General features: G+C 45.3%; 1 protein-coding gene across 4 annotated transcripts in view; it reads right to left on the bottom strand.

Moving 5' to 3' along the window:
• The window catches only part of RAB30 (RAB30, member RAS oncogene family), a 99,451-nt gene that overhangs the window by 17,315 nt on the left and 64,404 nt on the right, over positions 1 to 17,732 (bottom strand). For 3 of the 4 annotated variants that reach the window (XM_061406142.1, XM_061406141.1, XM_061406140.1), the window contains 2 exons: positions 7,676 to 7,776; positions 3,130 to 3,213 (listed from right to left, as the gene is read on the bottom strand). In XM_061406142.1, the coding sequence (XP_061262126.1) occupies positions 3,130 to 3,213; positions 7,676 to 7,768 (177 nt within the window). In that variant the 5' untranslated portion in view covers positions 7,769 to 7,776. Of the gene's footprint in view, positions 1 to 3,129; positions 3,214 to 7,675; positions 7,777 to 9,443; positions 9,625 to 17,732 lie in introns of those variants that run through there. The other variant, XM_061406144.1, reaches the window with a different exon arrangement.

Here is a 17,732-nt window from a genome sequence, read left to right as displayed (position 1 = left end):
GAGGAGCCTGGTGAGCTACAGTCCATGGGGTAGCTTGCAAAGAGCTGGACACAAATGAGTGACTGACACTTCCACTTTCTTCACTTAATAGCTATGGGAATCCTTCTAATACCGTTGATTAGCTGCCTGTGATCCTGGGAGCCATCCTAGAAAGAAAGGGACTTGTAGGGAAGGCTGAGAGAGGATGGTGAGCAGTCGGGAGAAAAATTAGCATTCAGGTCTTGCCCTGCCTCTCACCAGGTGGGTGATTCTGTGCAAACCAGCAGTGAATTCTCTTTCCACGGGCTCTCCAGGGCACTGGGAAAGCCTGCAGACTCCCAGCAAAAAGTCACTAAACTCTCATTAAGAAGAGGTACTCGGTTCATGTTAATGAACACTGACAATAATGAGAAAATAACTTGTTTCCTCAGTGAGACGTGCCTGCTCTCCTCCTGTGTCCGTGTTCATGAGACCCTTGGATTACTGTGGTTGAAGAGGGTCATCTTCTGTCTTGATTCTACAAATATGGCTAGAAAGATTCACAGGCAAAGAGTCATTAAAGCTGGATTTGGGAGATGAGCCAGCTCTCACTTCTCACAGATGAACAACCAGAGGCCTGAAGTGACGATAGAAATGGGAACTGTGCTGTGATCCAAAGATGAGTAAGACACAAACCTTCTTCTCAGGGAGTCTGAGGTAGATTCAGATGCTATAAAAAGATGGATTTTTAGCTGAGTATAATAAGTACTTAAAAATGAGGTTGTGGTTCACAGAAAGTAGAATAAATGTAATAACTAAACTTGGGAATTGAGGAAAGAAAAATAAGCCTGTTCTGTAACAATGGGGACCATTTCTTTATTCGCTGCTTTCTATTTCCAGAACCTGGCACACGGCAGGCGCGAACCTTTCTGGTCAAAGGAATGAACTCATACATATATATGGATATAAATGAGAAAACCAAATCTCTGGAAATAAAATGCCTGGTGATCTTAACCCAGCTCCTTGGGATGGCAACCAGCTCCCTCTGCTGGAACAAGAGAGAACTACTCATGGCTCTTCCTGCCACTGCCTCGTGAGTGCACACTCCTGGCTTCCTCCTCTCCCCACAGCCCAGCGCCTTCTCTCCACCTCAGTGCACTGGTTTTCTGAACTTTCCAGTGGACATTCACATGGAGTCCACATGCTGTTTTCCAGAGGGCCCAGCTCTCCATCACTATTGTATCTGGTGTAGATGTCTGCAGTAACGAACCCCACTGAGGAGTCAGGGCTGGAAGAGACACTGGGAAAGTTTCTGTCCCCCACTCAGGAGCCTCATCCTAAACACAGTTTTGTGTGCCTGTGGCATGCTGTAAGAGCAGCCTGGAGCTTCTCTGTCCTTCCTGAGGCATCAGAAGGCAGGACTGCAGGTACCTGTGGGAGAAGGATACAAGTGGCACGGACTCACACTTAGGATGCTGAGCTTGGGGTATGAGGTTGGGGTCCTGAGGTTGGGGTACTGAGGTTGGGGTATGAGGTTGGGGTGCTGAGGTTGGGGTATGAGGTTGGGATGCTGAGGTTGGAGTGCTGAGGTTGGGGTGCTGAGGTTGGGGTGCTGAGGTTGGGGTATGAGGTTGGGGTGCTGAGGTTGGGGTGCTGAGGTTGGGATGCTGAGGTTGGGGTGCTGAGGTTGGGATGCTGAGGTTGGGGTATGAGGTTGGGGTGCTGAGGTTGGGGTATGAGGTTGGGATGCTGAGGTTGGAGTGCTGAGGTTGGGGTGCTGAGGTTGGGGTGCTGAGGTTGGGGTGCTGAGGTTGGGGTGGTGAGGTTGGGGTGCTGAGGCTGGGGTATGAGGTTGGGGTATGAGGTTGGGGTATGAGGTTGGGATGCTGAGGTGGGGTATGAGGTTGGGGTGCTGAGGTTGAGGTGCCGAGGATGGGATACTGAGGTTGAAGTGCTGCAGTTGGGGTCTGGCTTGAATGCTGATGCCACATGTTGATCCAAGGATCATCCCTTCTTTCCATAGCACTCAGCTCTGAAAGGTCTGACTGTGGAATCTCACTCACTCTGATGGGCATAGTGCCAAAGATCAGTATCTCTACCCCCCTTCCAAGTAACTTAGTCTTACCACACATTTCTTTCCATCATCTCCCTCTTTCCTTGCTCCAAGGTAATGGCTCATTATGCCTGCCTTCTCCCCTGCTCCATAGCAGGGGAGACCCCAGGGAGGCGATGGGGTTCATGGCTCATATAAAACCAATTCATATCCCACCTACCTCCCTTGCTAACTGTGTAATCATGGATAAATAAATCACTCGACCTCTCTAAAAAATACAAAATGAAGATAATTTAGCATTTACCTCACAGGGTTTACAATAAGGATTGAGTTAAATGTAAAAGAAGGCAGCGGAGGGATTGACACATATTAGGCACTTGAAAACCACTCCCTCCCTTTTCTTGTTACTGAACCCAATGTAGCTCTTTCAGGTACCAAAGTACCCAGAGGCCACAAAGCAGGGGTGGAGGGCAGATCATGGACCCTTCCTGGACCCTTAATTTAGTATTTCTCACTTATCAGGGGTTGGGGTAGGGTGGGAGACGGAATAATTTGAATAAATGATTCACATGACAGAATGAGGAATGTAGAAATCAGCAGGCTCTCTAATGAGGCTGCGATTAAGAAAGAAGTAGGGAATTCCCTGGTAGGCCAGTGGTTAGGACTGGGTGCTTTCACTGCCGAGGGCCCAGATTCGATCCGTGGTTGGGGAACTAAGAGCCTGCAAAGTGTGCAGTGTGGAAAGAAAGGAGGGAAGGAGAGAGAGACAGAGAAAAAGAAAGAAAGAAAAAAAGAAGTACCTAGGTCTTAAGAGCCCAACTCAAGATATTCCCAGAGGAAATTTCTTCCTTGTTTTTACATCTCATCCGACATGACCAGAGCAAGACAAACTGGCCTTAGTCTTCTCTCACTGTCTTCTGATCTGTAAACACATTATCCTCAACCCCCTCCTGCCCCTGTGAAGGGAACAGAGGCACTCTGTCTGGAAATAAGCTGTCACGGCTGAGTACGTCATTTTCAATGTGGGTTTCCACTAGGTGATTTAATAAATGTTATGAAAACAACTGCGTCTTCTCACATAGCACAATGAAAGCCTTATTGGACATTTAGCATCTTACCTTTACTTTTTCACCATTAATCTCCACTGTCTTAATCATAAAATCAACTCCAATTGTGGCTCCTTGTCCTGGGGGGAAAAGACCCTAAAGCAGAAATAATAGAAAAATAACAATAAGCAAACCTTTCAATTAAATGAAATCCTCCCCTACCCCCATTGCCAGCCCCTTCCTTTGGCTGAGTTAACTGACAGAAGAGAGAACTCTGGTTAGTGTCATGGGAACCCTATTTAATTTAGCTTTGTGTGTATGTTTTGAGAGAGGAGAAAGGGGAATGAATGGGGGAGAAAGAAATGTTGAAAGAAGAAGGAAGGGGAAAGAGGGACCAAGAAAGAAGGAAGCAGACAGAGAGGGTAAAAGGAAGAGAACTGGGAAAGGACAGGGGAATTAACTCCGAAGAATGAAACAAAACTCAGACACAAGGATAAGACTCAGGAACATGGAGCCGTAGGGATGAAATTGGGATGATTAGGGTGCCGGCAAAGTGGATAGGTGCTCTAAAAGATAAGATCAAGGAAGATTACAACTGGCTATTAGTCTAGGGCATGAACAGCCATGGGTGTGAACCACCAGGCTGAAGAAACAAACAAGAAATCAACACAAGAAGCATGCAGCAGACAGCGATGCTCCGAATTTCCCTCTCCCCTGACAGTGATAACTATTTTCTCTATATAGATACAACTACATGAGATCAGGGCCAACGACCCTGGGACAATAACTGAAAAAGATAAATTCATCCAGGGGGACAGAATAGTAGAATAGCACCAACCCAAGAGGCAGCAAGCAGCCTAAGGAGCTCTGGGTGACCTCAGAAAAACCAGTCCCTCTCTGGTCTAACGTTAAGTACTTCAAAACAAAGCTTTACATCAAATTGGAAGCTGAATTAAAAAGTTCAGCTTCCAATTTGATGTATGTTACTATGATTTTAGTAAAATCATATGTATATTGTAATTTACTGTTACATAATATTTCCCATAAGCTTAGAGAGGAAGTTGGAGGGAAAGAACTCTATCAAGAAAAAACCCTCCACCTAGCTTCTCTTCCCTCTTCACATTCACACTCCAGAATTTCCAGAAATTAAAATAAAATGGACTTTATTAGCTCTGGGAGCTAAGATTGGGGGCATCATTAATTAAGTCTATTCCGTAATAAGAAAGGTCTTTAATTAAAGTTTGAACTTGAAAGACTGAGCATCAAACTGACAGCAAATGTTTCACTGCACGTCTGCAAACCATGTAAATATAAACATTCATAACTTTACTTACAAATATTGAATCAATTTTCTTCTATTTTGGTTTGGCTCAAACACAAGGCTGCCAAGCTTCAAGTTTATAGCTCCAGCTGTTTTGCAGTGGAACAAATGCCAAAAAATAAAACAAACCCTTCCCAATGTCTCGCTCATCATTTCAGTCCCCAATTCCTCATGCCTCAAAAACAGCTGAATCCAATCCATTTTTAACTGTCAACTAAATAACAAAACTAAACATACTCCTGTCTATGAAATATGAACTCTAAGGGGGGTGGAGCTGAGGAGCCAAGAGGGGTATAAAGTAAATAGAAAAGAAAAACTAAGGGGTGGTGTGCTTACTGGTTGGGCTTCCCTCATAGCTCAGTTGGTAAAGAATCCGCCTGCAGTGAAGAAGACCCTGGTTCGATTCTTGGGTTGGGAAAGATCTGCTGGAGAAGGGATGGGCTGCCCACTCCAGTATTCTTGGGCTTCCCTTGCGGCTCAGCTGGTAAAGAATCCGCCTGCAGTGCAGGAGACCTGGGTTCGATCCCTGCGTTGGAAAGATCCCCTGAAGAAGGGAAAGGCTACCCATTCCAGTATTACTGGCCTGAAGAATTCCACAGACTGTATAGTCCATAGGGTCACAAAGAGTCTGCTAAATATAACTGCTTAAAAATGGAAACATTTCTGGACTTCCCTGGTGGTCCAGTAGTTGAGACTCCAAGCTTCCACTGCAGGGGCACAGGTTCGACCCCTGGTAAGGGAACGAAGATCCCACATGCCTAGCGGTGTGACCAAAAAAGGGGTGGGGAGGCATTTTTACCCCTAATGATAAGAATTAGGCCTTTAAATAAGAAAGGCCAGATTCCTATGATCTCCGAGGAAAGAACATGAAGAAGATAAAAATGATCAAGCTGTGAGCTAGAAGATCTAGCTTCTCATCCTAGCCTTGCCACTAACATGATACAAGATTGCTAATAAGTCATTTCATTCCTCTAGACTTCAGGGGTTTTTTAACCTATAAAATGAGAGGAGTGAGCTGAAAAATTTCTAAGGGAACTTTCAGTAATAAGACAAGGTCAAGGGAATTTTCAATAAAGGGGCTGCAAACTTCTTTACATCTCTGCAGTCTCATCTCATCCGCTTGCCCAAAGCAGAAAAGATTACTAACGTTAGATGGAAGTAAAACCAGCTGGAGTTTCAAATATTATGCCATGGTGGCTGACTGAACCCAGAAGCCAGTAAGCTTGTCATTTTTTATTTCACCAGACCATGGTTAAGTAGACTTTCCCAGTGGCTCGGTGGTAAAGAATCCGCCTGCAACACAGGAGAAGCAGGAAATGTGGGTTTGATCCCTGGGTGGGGAAGATCCTCTGGAGAAGGGAATGGCAACCCAGTCCAGTATTCTTGGTGGAGAATCCCATAAACAGAGGAGCCTGGTGGCCTACAGTCCACAGGGCTGCAAAGAGTCGGACACAACTGAAGCAACTTAAGCACACGTGCACACCGGCTCAATAACAAGTTCTATTCTGTGTTCATTATCCTGGGAAAATCCTTGACATTTCCAAAGATTGCTCTGTGCCCCCCAGCTGTTTGTGTTATTCAATCGGCCTCTCTGGTTTTCCATAGAACCACAGACTCTCAGAGCTGGAAGGGGCCTTGGAGATCAAAGGAAAGCAGGGAGGCTGGACAAGGCTCCCAGGCGAGCCTGGGCAGAGTTGGGATGAAGGTCCAGGTCTTCTCAAGCCAGTGCGCTTTCCCCAGCATCAAACTGCCCTCTGCCTTAGATGGAAGAGCTCTTCTCAGCTTCCTCACTAGCACTTGGTGAAAATGCAAGATGCACGCATGATAAATCCTGAAAAGGATGCCATTCATCATTTTCCGGGAAAACGCAACATAAGGTCTATCTCAGAACAATTTCCCACCCATTTCTGGGTAAAATCAGGTATATAATCTCTGGCAATAATTCTCAAAAGGGCAGCCCCCCAAAGGGAACTTATACTTAGAACAAAGGACTCAACTCAGAGGGAACATCTAATTTGGTTCAAATGGTCCTTTGTTGTTCTCATTTCATTCTCATGGAGTAGGTTAGAAAAATCAGCATATCTGATTCTAAACCAAAATGATTCAGTCAGTTTTCTGGGAGGAACTGAGAGGGCATCAGCAGGGAGCTTGAGGGGTTTAATTTGAATCTGAGTTTTTAAAAAGTGAACATGTTTGTTTAACTTGATGTACAGATTCGTTTCCACTTAATTATTATTGGTTTTCATTTGTATTATTATTAATGAGTAATCTGCGGGGTTTTTTAATCCAGTAAGGTATTTTTGATGGGTTTCCCAGGTGGCTCAGTGGTAAAAGAATTCGCCTGCCAAGCAGGAGACACAGGTTCAATTCCTGGATTGTGAAGACTCCCTGGAGAAGTAGATGGCAACCAACTCCAATATTCTTGCCTGGAAAATCCCATGGACAGAGCCTGGAGGGCTACAGTCCATGGGGTTGCAAAGAGTTGGACACGACTTAGTGATTAAACAACAACAAAGGTATTTTTGATCCTGAAGACTGAAAGCAAAACCACTCACCCCTTTCACTAGAGGAAGCCACGGGAGGCTTGGGAGGGTTGGTGGTAACTCACTGAGCCGTGCTCCCTGGGGATGGTTTAAAATCTCTAGTCTATACATACTATTACGTATAAAACAAATAAGCTGTGTGGATCTTTTACACAACACAGGGAATACAGCCAATATTTTAAACTCTCAATGCAGTATAACCTTTTAAAAATGGTGAATCACACCTGTAACATATAATATTGCTCAGCAACTATACTTCAATTAAAAAAAATCAAAACAAAAGGAAAGAAAAGAGCAAAGGGTATTTCACAGAGGAAGGAATGGTCGTGTTCACCACTGCTGAGATTTCAAATAAGATGGAAAATTTTAAATGTCAAAAACCAACCTTCTAGTTTAGGCTACAGAGCTGGTACACTTGGAAAGGGCTTGGAAAGGACTGGCAGCCAAGAGGCTGTGGCGGGTACCACTCATCCATCCTATTAGGATCCCCTAACCCTGTAGGCCCTGGTGGCTCAGCAGCAAAGAATCCGCCGCCAAGCAGGAGACTCGAGTTCGATCCCTGGGTCAGGAAGATCCCCTGGAGAAGGGAATGGCAACTCACTCCAGTTTTCTTGCCTGGAGAATCCCATGGACAGAGGAGCCTGGCAGGCTACAGGCCATGCGGTTGCAAGAGTCAGACACCACTCAGGAAGTAAACCACCAGCATCTCCACAGGCCACACAGAGAAACCCACCCCAGACTCCAGAGTTCTTACCTGAGTGAACCGTCGGACTAGGCACGTCTTCCCCACACCAGCATTGCCGATTAAAACAATTTTAAACAGGAAATCATAATCTTCCATACTCATTTACACAGCTGCAAGACAAACACAGGCACAAGTGAGATGGGCCTGGTCAGACTCGCCCACAGAGCTCACGCTGCGCCAGCCCGTCTCCCCGGGAACCACGGGGCTGACTCATAGGAGAAGCAACGTAACGCTCCCCTCCCGTGACCCTGCCAGCGAGACAGGAACACAGGTGTGTGGTCACAGACGGCCTTTATCCCTTCCCGGTCCCCTCACGCCACGGAGAGCAAATGACACAGACGGCCTTTCACCTGGTAACCTTTACTCTTCCAAACAGTCAGGTGGCAGGTTGCTCCTGTGGTCAGCTGTTTTCTTTTAGCCACAAAAAGGAGATTATGAATCTCTGAGCAGACAAGCTGGGGGTGCAAGGAAGCGGAGCGAAGCGGAGCCCATGCAAAGCTGACAGGTGGTTTACGTAGATGCTGTGAGTGCCTCTGGGAGGAAGGGCTAGAGACTGGGAGTGTGAATGAAGGGAGGAAGCTTTCAGTCTCTTGCAAGTCCTGGGGGACCTGGGGTCCTACCGGGGGGAGATGCTGCCATCTTCCCCTCAACCACCTCCCTGTTGCTCTTCACCTCCTGTCAGCCGTGTGGATGCTGTAGCACCTCTCAAAGTATCCTTCTTCTCATCCCCCTGGGCTACGTTCCAGTATTTCCTCTGCCTGGGAAGCCCTCTCGATCACTTTCTGTGTGTGTTTATTACAAATGTTTATTGAGTACTTGTAACTGTAGGGAATCAAGTGTACATAAAAAACAATCCTTAACCTTTCTATGTTTGAAAGTTAGTCCTTTAGGGACTGATGGAAGCATCTCTTCCTCTCTGAGTTTTCTGCTCATCTTCCCCAAATAAACACGTTCACCATTCCTCTGTCCTAAAAGTCATACAATTCTTTGTTCTAATGTCTGCCTCATCTTTGAGGGAAAGGATGATATCTTTCAGCTCTATTTTCCTAGCCCATGGGACACAGTTACACTTAGTCAACATCTACTCTGCAGAATTAAATAATTAACTAATGAGCCTACAGCTGAAGTAAAGGCCTTAGTTTCTCGACTGTGCTAAAAAGAAGACTACCTGCTTTGTCTCCTTCAGAGAACTGTTATGAAGACTTAAAGGAAAAAAGAAGACCGTGTAAAAGAGCCTTGGTATCCATAAACCCCATCCTGGTAAAAACAATTCAGTACCTACTATAGCACTGTGGTAGTCACTTGGACTTCCCTGGTGGCTCAGAGGTAGGGAATCTGCCTGCCAAGCAGAAGACGTGAGTTTGATCCCTGGTTTGGGAAGATCCCCTGGAGAAGGGAATGGCAGCCCACTCCCCTGGAGAAGGGAATGCCTGGGAAATCCCACGGACAGAGGAGCCTGGCAGGCTACAGTCCATGGGGCTGCAAAAGAGTCAGACAAGACTTAGCGACTAAACAAAAAAAAAACAGTCATCCTAGGAAACAGAGAGATGAAACAGTCTCTGCCCTTGAGATCAACATAAGAAAAGCTACAGAACAAAGACGAAGTTAGTCACAATTCAAAACACCAGGAGCACAGCTCATTTCATAACGTGAAAGCCGAACAAGCCTGATGGACTCTGGAGTAAAGGAGGGTCAGTGTAAAGGAGGTAAAGGGGGGTCAGTGAGCACATGGGGCGAGGGAGCCTGGGTAGGGGGGGCCATCCAGGGTGACGCCCACCTGCTGCCAGATCTCCAAGGGCTGAGAGCTGCAGGGTGCAGGGATGGAGGGAGAGGCCACTGCAAAGCGACCTGCGAAGGAGCCAGGGCAGTTCCATGTGAACAAGGGTGATTTCTATGTGGATTCCAAGAATCCTCGGAAAGACGACTGACAGCCAAGCCAACATGCAGGTCTCTGTTCCCTGGGACAGCGGAGGAAAAGTATCTCTCTGTCAAGAATCTGGGTCCATAAATGGTCACTCAACTCACCATATGTCAGGCACCATACTTGGCGCTTTATGTCTATTTCCATTTCTTTTTATAAGTCTATGAGGCAGATGTTTCATGTGACCCAGTTTACAGGTGAGTAAACTGAGGGTAGTCCAAACATAAAGACAACTGCCAGACTTCAAGTCCAGAAGATATACATGCCATCAAAAGGAGCCTCCCCTCACCAAGTTTTACTGTATTTATTTATATCTGTCTCACGGTCCAAGTGCATCCCTCAGCACACGCGTGCGCGTGCATACACGACTGTGAGCAGCAGGAAAGCAGTGAACGGTCTCTCTGGTTGAGCCCTGATCCTAGTCACTCCATATCATCATCATTGCTGTCATTATCGTCTTCGCCGCTACCACCACCACCATCATCACCTCATTCTATATTATTAACTCATTTAATCCTCACAACACTCCTATCAGGTAGACACCATTAGCATCCTAACTTGACAGATGGGGACACTGACGCACGGGATAAGAAGTCATTAAGGTCCCACTTAAAGAGCTGATGGAGCTGAAATTCAAACGCAGACAGCCTGGGTCCAGCACCCACATGGCCCGAGCACCACCCTAGAGTGCCTTTCACAAAGCCCGGCTCATACTAGCAACTTCAGAAAAACCCGACAAATCGAACGACGAGGGCAAGACTCAGTAAACATGATTTCCCTTTTCTTTTCCCCTCTGGGTTCAAATCCAAAATTCTTTCTATCACACTGGAGCAGTTTAGATAGGAATCAAGATCAGACTCCAGCTAAAAATGCAAAGGTTAAAACTCAATAAAGTTGTTAAAAGCGAAAAGAAAAGAAATATCAGGGTTAGGTGCAAGGAGAGCGGGAAGATGTGCGGCCGTGTGACTCACACACAGACCACAGCTTACACTTCCTAAGTCAACGAAAAGAGAACACAGCCCTGGGTCATGTGCTTTTTCTGTGCTCAGATCATTTGCGACACATGGATGTCTCCATCTTGGGCAGAGGTCAAAGAAACAAAGCAGAGGATCGAGAGGAGAACGTCCAAAAATAAAGGGCTGAGATACAGGGCTCCTAAGAGAAGGTCAGCAGAGCCCAAATTATGCACCTTCGGGGAAAGAAGATGAAGTCATCTGCCCAGAGTCACGCTCACAGTCAAGCCGCAGGCAGTGACCACCTGGAGCGAGCCACAGACTAAGAGCAGAGGTCCCGCCCCTTTCTGTAAGAAATTACTTCAGTGCTCCATTGAGTGGTTGTCTTTATTTTTTTTAATAAACCTCTGAGAGGGAAAGTGTTTGGTCCCTTTAAAAATGCAGACTGCCTGTGGTGAACTCTACACTGTAAACTCCTGGGGATTGGCTGTGGTTACTGTTTCGTTTTTAATAGAAGACACACTGCTGGGTGAAAAGCTCACAAGACTGTCTGGAAACTGCGCTCTGAGGAAGTCTTTCTGTTTGGGAAGTAACGGAACAGCCCAGGCATCACCAACTGCCCTGTGGTGACACAGTGTCCCAGGAGGGGGGATCCACTCAGAAGCTGTCAGTTATACCCCATCCCAAAACTGACAACAAAAGTCACACCTTGTCTGGAGCAAACACGTCGCAAGATATGCTACTGGCCAAGCACAATTCTAGGAACTGTATGCTCTATTATTGTTAATAATAGCTGACACTTATTCCATGTTTTTCTTGTTAAAATTTTTCAAAATCTGTTTTTGGCGGTGCTGGGTCTTTGTTGCTGCAGGCAGGCTTTCTCTAGTTGCGGCGAGCGGGGGCTCCTCTCCAGCTGCAGTGCGCAGGTTGCTCATTGCAGTGGCTTCTCTTGTAATTCAGCATTTCTGGCAACTGCTGTCCAGTCGCTCAGTCGTGTTCGACTCTTGGTGACCCCATGGACTGTAGCCCGCCAGGCTTCTCTGTCCCTGTGATTTCCCAGGCGAGAACACTGGAGTGGGGTGCCATTTTCTTCTCTTCAATGTTTCTTACATGCAAGATATTCTTCTACATGTATTTGCTCATTTACTCCTCACAACATATGTGCATACTAAGTCGCTAAACTCTGTGTGACCCCCATGGACTGTAGCTCTCCAGGCTCCTCTGTCCATGGGATTCTCCAGGCAAGAATACTGGAGTGGGTTGCCATGCCCTCCTCCTGGGGATCTTCCCAAACCAGAGATCAAACCTGGTTCTCCTGCATTGCAGGCAGATTCTTTACTACTAGCTGGGAAGTCCCACAACGTATGAGGTAGGTACTATTATGACCATCCCTAACTTGCTGTTGTTGTTCAGTCACTCAGTCACGTCCGACTCTTTGCAACCCCATGGACTGCAGCACGCCAGGCTTCCCTGTCCTTCACTGTCCCCTGGAGTTCGCTCAAATTCATGTCCATTGAGTCAGTGATGCCATTCAACCATCTCATCCTCTGTTGTCCCCTTCTCCTCCCACCTTTAGTCTTTCCCAGCATCAGGGTCTTTTTCAGTAAGTCAGCTCTTCGAATCACATGGCCAAAGCACTGGAGCTTCAGCTTCAGCATCAGTCCTTCTAGTGAATGTGCAGGGTTTATTTCCTTTAGGATTGACTGGTTGGATCTCCTTGTAGTCCAAGGGACTCTCAAGAGTCTTCTCCAACACCACAGTTCAAAAGCATCAATTCTTCAGTGCTCAGCCTTCTTGATGGTCCAATTCTCACATCCATACATGACTACTAGAAAAACCATAGCTTTGACTAGATGGACTTTTGTCGGCAAACTAGTATCTCTTCTTTTTAATATGTTGTCTAGGTTGGTCAAAGTTTTTCTTGCAAGGAGCAAGTGTCTTTTAATTTCATGGCTGCAGTCACCATCTGCAGTAAGTTTGCAGCCCAAGAAAATAAAGTCTGTCACTGTTTTTATTGTTTCCCCATCTATTTGCCATGAAGTGATAGGACCAGATGCCATGATCTTCATTTTTTGAATGTTGAGTTTTAAGACAGCTTTTTCACCCTCCTCTTTCACCTTCATCAAGAGGCTCTTTAGTTCTTCTTTGCTTTCTGCCATAAGGGTGGTGTCATCTGTGTGTCTGAGGTTATTGATATTTCTCCTAGCCATCTTGGTTCCAGCTTATGCTTCATCCAGCCCAGCGTTTCTCATGATGTACTCTGCATATTAGTTAAACGAGCAGGGTGACAATATACAGCCTTGACGTACTTCTTCCCCAATTTGGAACCAGTCTGTTACTTCATGTCCAGTTCTAGCTGTTGCTTCTTGACCTGCATACAGGTTTCGCAGGAGGCAAGTAAGGTGGTCTGGTATTCCCGTCTCTTTAAGAATTTTCCACCGTTTGCTGTGAAACACACAGTCAAAGGCTTTAGCAGAGTCAATGAAGCAGATGTTTTTCTGGAACTCTCTTGCTTTTTCTATGATTCAACAGATGTTAGCAATTTGATCTCTGGGTTCCTCTGCCTTTTCTAACTGAGGCACAGAGGGCTTATTCTAAAGTCATGCAGCTAGTTAGTCTTAAGACCAGGATTTGAAGCCAGATGCATCTAACTCCTAATTCCAGCTCCTTCTGAAGTAGAATGCTGCTGCCCTCTGCCTGGTGGTAGAGAACACTGCTGCAACTGTCATAAGGACTGGAGGCTAAGCTGAATGGACCCCCAGGCCTCTCTGAACTGCAGTGTTCTGGAACCTCCCTGCTCTGGGAGCAGCACATCACACTGAAAGGGCTGCACACTGATGCCAGTCATACAAGCACAGCTCCACCCTCCGTGCCCAGGTCTCTTTTCAGAGCTGGATCCAGACTTTCCCCAGAAAACCGCATCCACCATTCAATTTGTCCTGTAACCAAGTATCGGCACAAGGGATATAAACAGGAACACTGCTCAGATAAACAAGCCAAGCCTCAAATACCGTAAATACCGCAATAGCTCTAAGTAAGTGGATATGTACATAAAATTCAAAAAAGGAAAAACAGAGAAAAAGAAAAAAATGAGTTTAAAAAAGATAAAGAGGGGCTTCCCTGGTGGCGCCATGGGAAAGAATTCCCCTGCCAGTGCAGGAGACATGGGTTTGATCCCTGGTTGGGGAAGATTCACATGCCTCAGAGCAACTAAACCTTTGTACCACAACTATTGAGCCTGTGCTCAAGAGCTGGGGAGCCCCAACTACTGAGCCCGTCTGCTGCAACTTCTGAAGCTGGCATGCCCTAGAGCCCGTGCTCAACAAGAGAAGCCACCGCAATGAGAATCCCGCGTACTGCAACCGGAGAGTAGCCCCCACTCTCTGCAACTAGAAAAAAGCCCACGCAGCAATTAAGAACCAGCACAATCAAAAATAAATAAACAGATCATGTTTAAATATATATTTTTAAAAAGATAAGGAAACAAGATGTACTGTGAAAAGCTTAAAAGGAAAAAAAAAACATTCTAAGCAATGTGATTTTGGCAATATAGAAGCACTTATCAAAGTGACCTTTTCAAAAAACAAAACAAACTGTATTCATTGCTGTACATCAGAACATTCTCCCCTTGCTCTTTTGGGCTCAGCACAACCAATTAAAGTCAAGGCTTCTGGTGAACACAGGGCCAGATCCCTGCCCTACCTTCTGTCCCCCAGCCCCTGCCAAAGAAAATGATATTTGGGGGATTTGTCCTTGTTCAAAGGCTGTATGTCTCATGCAGGTCCTTCTCCTGTTTAAGGTCTCAACCTTGCTCTACAAACTGAGAGGGTCGGTGAACAGAAGCCATGGTCCCTCCCCAACACTGCACGTGCCGCCCCTTCGCTAACCCAAAAAGGCAGCATGAGTGTTTCAGGAACGAGAGAGACCTGGATCAGCCAAAGAGCTGTGTAAAGTTTCCTCATCCATAAAGCGGGGATTTATAAGGCTTCCCTGGCGGCTCAGTGGTAAAGAATCTGCCTGCCAAGCAGGATATGTGGGTTCAATCCCTGGGTCCAGAAGATTTCTCTGGAGAAGGAAATGGCAACCCACTCCAGTATTTCTGCCTGGAGAACTCCATGGACAGAAGAGCCTGGAGGGCTACAGTCCATGGGGTCGCAAAAAATCGCACACAACTTAGTGATTAAATAACAACATTAGAACCTACGTCACTGAGTTGCAAATCAGGAAATAAACAGAAAAGCAGTGTGTAAATAAATATACAATAATCAAATGTTTTCAAAAGTATAATAATCAATTTAAATCCCTAACCCTCAGTCAAGAGTCATATATACTGATTGCAGAGCATATAGTCAAACAAGAAGGAAAGAAAGTCCGCTAGGGAAAATCTCTTTCCCTACCCACACCCGCCCCAGGGACAGTACAGTTAATAATTTGTTCTACAATCTTCTAGCTTTTTTAATATATATATTCTCACATCAATGTGTTTTTTTTAATTTACAGATTTTTAAAACAAAAACAGAATCATAATATTGTACAAACTCTTTTTTTTTATTTTCTACAGAGGGCTTAGAGAAGGAAATGGCAACCCACTCCAATATTCTTGCCTGCAAAATCCCATGGATGGAGGAGCCTGGCGGGCTAGTACACTCCATAGGATTGCAAAGAGTCGGACACGACTGAGTAATTACACACTGAGGGCTATTTTTCCAAAACCCCAAAGCAGAACTCATGGTCTGCAAATAGGACAGACACCCGGAAGGCCCATCAGCATTCACTCAACACTTGCTCCTAAGACCCTAAAAATGCAGGACGTGGGAGGGGGAGGACAGTGACAACTTCGAGAAACACTAAATACTATAATCCAGAGACTTTAAAAGTTCTGAAAGTTTTTCCACAATGAAGAAAACTGGTTAACTGTTTAATCCAGGATTTACCAAACATGATTTTAGCTGAAAAATCTTTTCTAAGACTAATACCTTTTCCTATCCCTTGCTACTTGGACTCCATGAAACATGAGTATGTTCCTCCCAGCTGTGGAGAAAGATGGGTAGGGCCCGAGAAACAAGATATGAGACTGATGAATCCAAAACAACCAAATGAGGAACAGAAAAGGGCGACAAGTAACATCTGAAGAAAGCATTACTGAGCCGGGGCTCTTCAGTCTGGGCCGGGCTGCAGGGACCGGGTGCAGACAGACACACAGGGCTGAGCAAGTGGTTCTCTCCCTCCCGGACAATCACAGGGCGCTGTGGCCCTTCCTCCCAGTTTATCTCCACATGTGCTCTGTCTGCTGCAGGGGGCTGTGCCCTACACGTCTACGGCTCCTCCCGTCTGTTCTTAAAGACAAGGACCACACTTCCCCAAGGTACTCGTGTCTGCATACTCCCCTGGCTGTGTTCAAGAAGCCTACGTTGAACTGGAAGGGCTTGATCTGTCTTTTGCTCTAACAAGGTTCTGTCTCAGGAAGCTCATTATTGCTTAATTACTAGAAGGCAATTACTAAACATTACTATAATCAAGTACTGCAAGCTCACTTGCTTTACATCAGCTGCTAATTTCAGGTTATTGCAAGTTAATTATTCTCCCCGGCCAGGGATGGCAAACACCCACCTGTGCCGTGGCTGCTTCTCATTCATCAGGCTGTAATCTCCAGCATTTCTGTTATGGCCCTTTACTGTTGACCAAATGCTTTCACAGACATGATCTAATCCGGACCTCTCCACAAGAACTGGTTCTTATCATTCATTACGCAGGTGAGGACACCAAGGGTTTAAGTGATTCACCCTAAGTCACACGCTGGCGAGCTGCAAGGTGACCTCTGTATCCCACGTACCTCAAACCTCTCCCCTTGTGGAAACGCCCTGTTTTCCCAAGTTCCTGGGTATTTGGACCATGATTTGAACACTTAACTATATGCCAGGAACTATTCTGTTTCCATACATAATCTTATTTAACCTTTTCAACAGCCTCACTAGGTAGGCATTATTATTCCTATTCCACAGATAAAGAAATTGAGGTTCAGAGGGGTTAACTTATTTGTTTAAAATTACACAGCTACTGAGCTAAAGTGCCAGGATTCAAAACCCATGTTTTTCTGTGAAAAAAATTAAGCTGGAATCCTGTCTCACTCCTCTTACTGAAATAAATTCCAGATGGATTAGAGATTTGGATTTTTAAAAATGAAAATATGCAAGTGCTAGAAGAAAGCATGATATACATAAACACAGAATCTTAAAGTGAGGAAGGCTTTCTAAGAACCGCACAAAATCAAAGCCATTAAATAAAGATATGACCCATTTGACTAATTTTTTAAAATTCTGCATCATAAAACAAAGATGAACTAAAATATCTGAAATCCATATAACTAAGGGATGCTGCTGCTAAGTCACGTCAGTCGTGTCCAACTCTGTGCAACTCCATGGACGGCAGCCCACCAGGCTCCCTCGTCCCTGGGATTCTCCAGGCAAGAACACTGGAGTGGGTTGCCATTTCTTTTTCCAATGCATGAAAGTGAAAAGTGAAAGTGAAGTCACTCAGTCGTATCCGACTCTTAGCGACCCCATGGACTGCAGCCTACCAGCCTCCTCCATCCATGGGATTTTCTAGGCAAGAGTACTGGAGCGGGGTGCCATTGCCTTCTCCGAACTAAGGGCTAATTTCCTATAAATCAATAAGAAAAGATGAATAACCCAATAGAAAAAGAAGGGTAAAAGACATGAGCAGACAGTTTATCAGATGAAATTAAAATGGTACTTACATTAAAAAAAAAATCAGCCTCGCTCATGAGTAAATTCAAACTGTAATGAATTTATAAATTATAATTTATGATGAAAACTACAATGAATTTGTTATCAGAGGCCATTTTTCACATCACATTGTTAACATTCACTCTGTATTGGACAGAGTATAGAGAAATAGGGCACCTGTATACTGCTGGTGGGAGGCAAACCAATGCAATTTCTATGCAAAGCTATATCAACTGAAAACTAAAAAGACTATTATAATCCCTCTGACTCAACAATTCTACTTCGAGGAATTTATCCTGCACTGATACTGACACATATGTGCAAAGACACATGGAGTGGGATATATTCAACAATGTTTATAATAGCAAATATGAAATCAGCAACTCCATCAGCAGGAAAATGGTTGTACAGATTGTGAGAACTATACATCAATATTCCATGCGGCC

This window comes from Bos javanicus, chromosome 29 (genome assembly GCF_032452875.1).
Source record: "Bos javanicus breed banteng chromosome 29, ARS-OSU_banteng_1.0, whole genome shotgun sequence".
NCBI lineage: Eukaryota > Metazoa > Chordata > Mammalia > Artiodactyla > Bovidae > Bos > Bos javanicus.
Note: the sequence above shows the minus strand (reverse complement) of the source record. Positions and strands in the feature narration are given on the sequence as shown.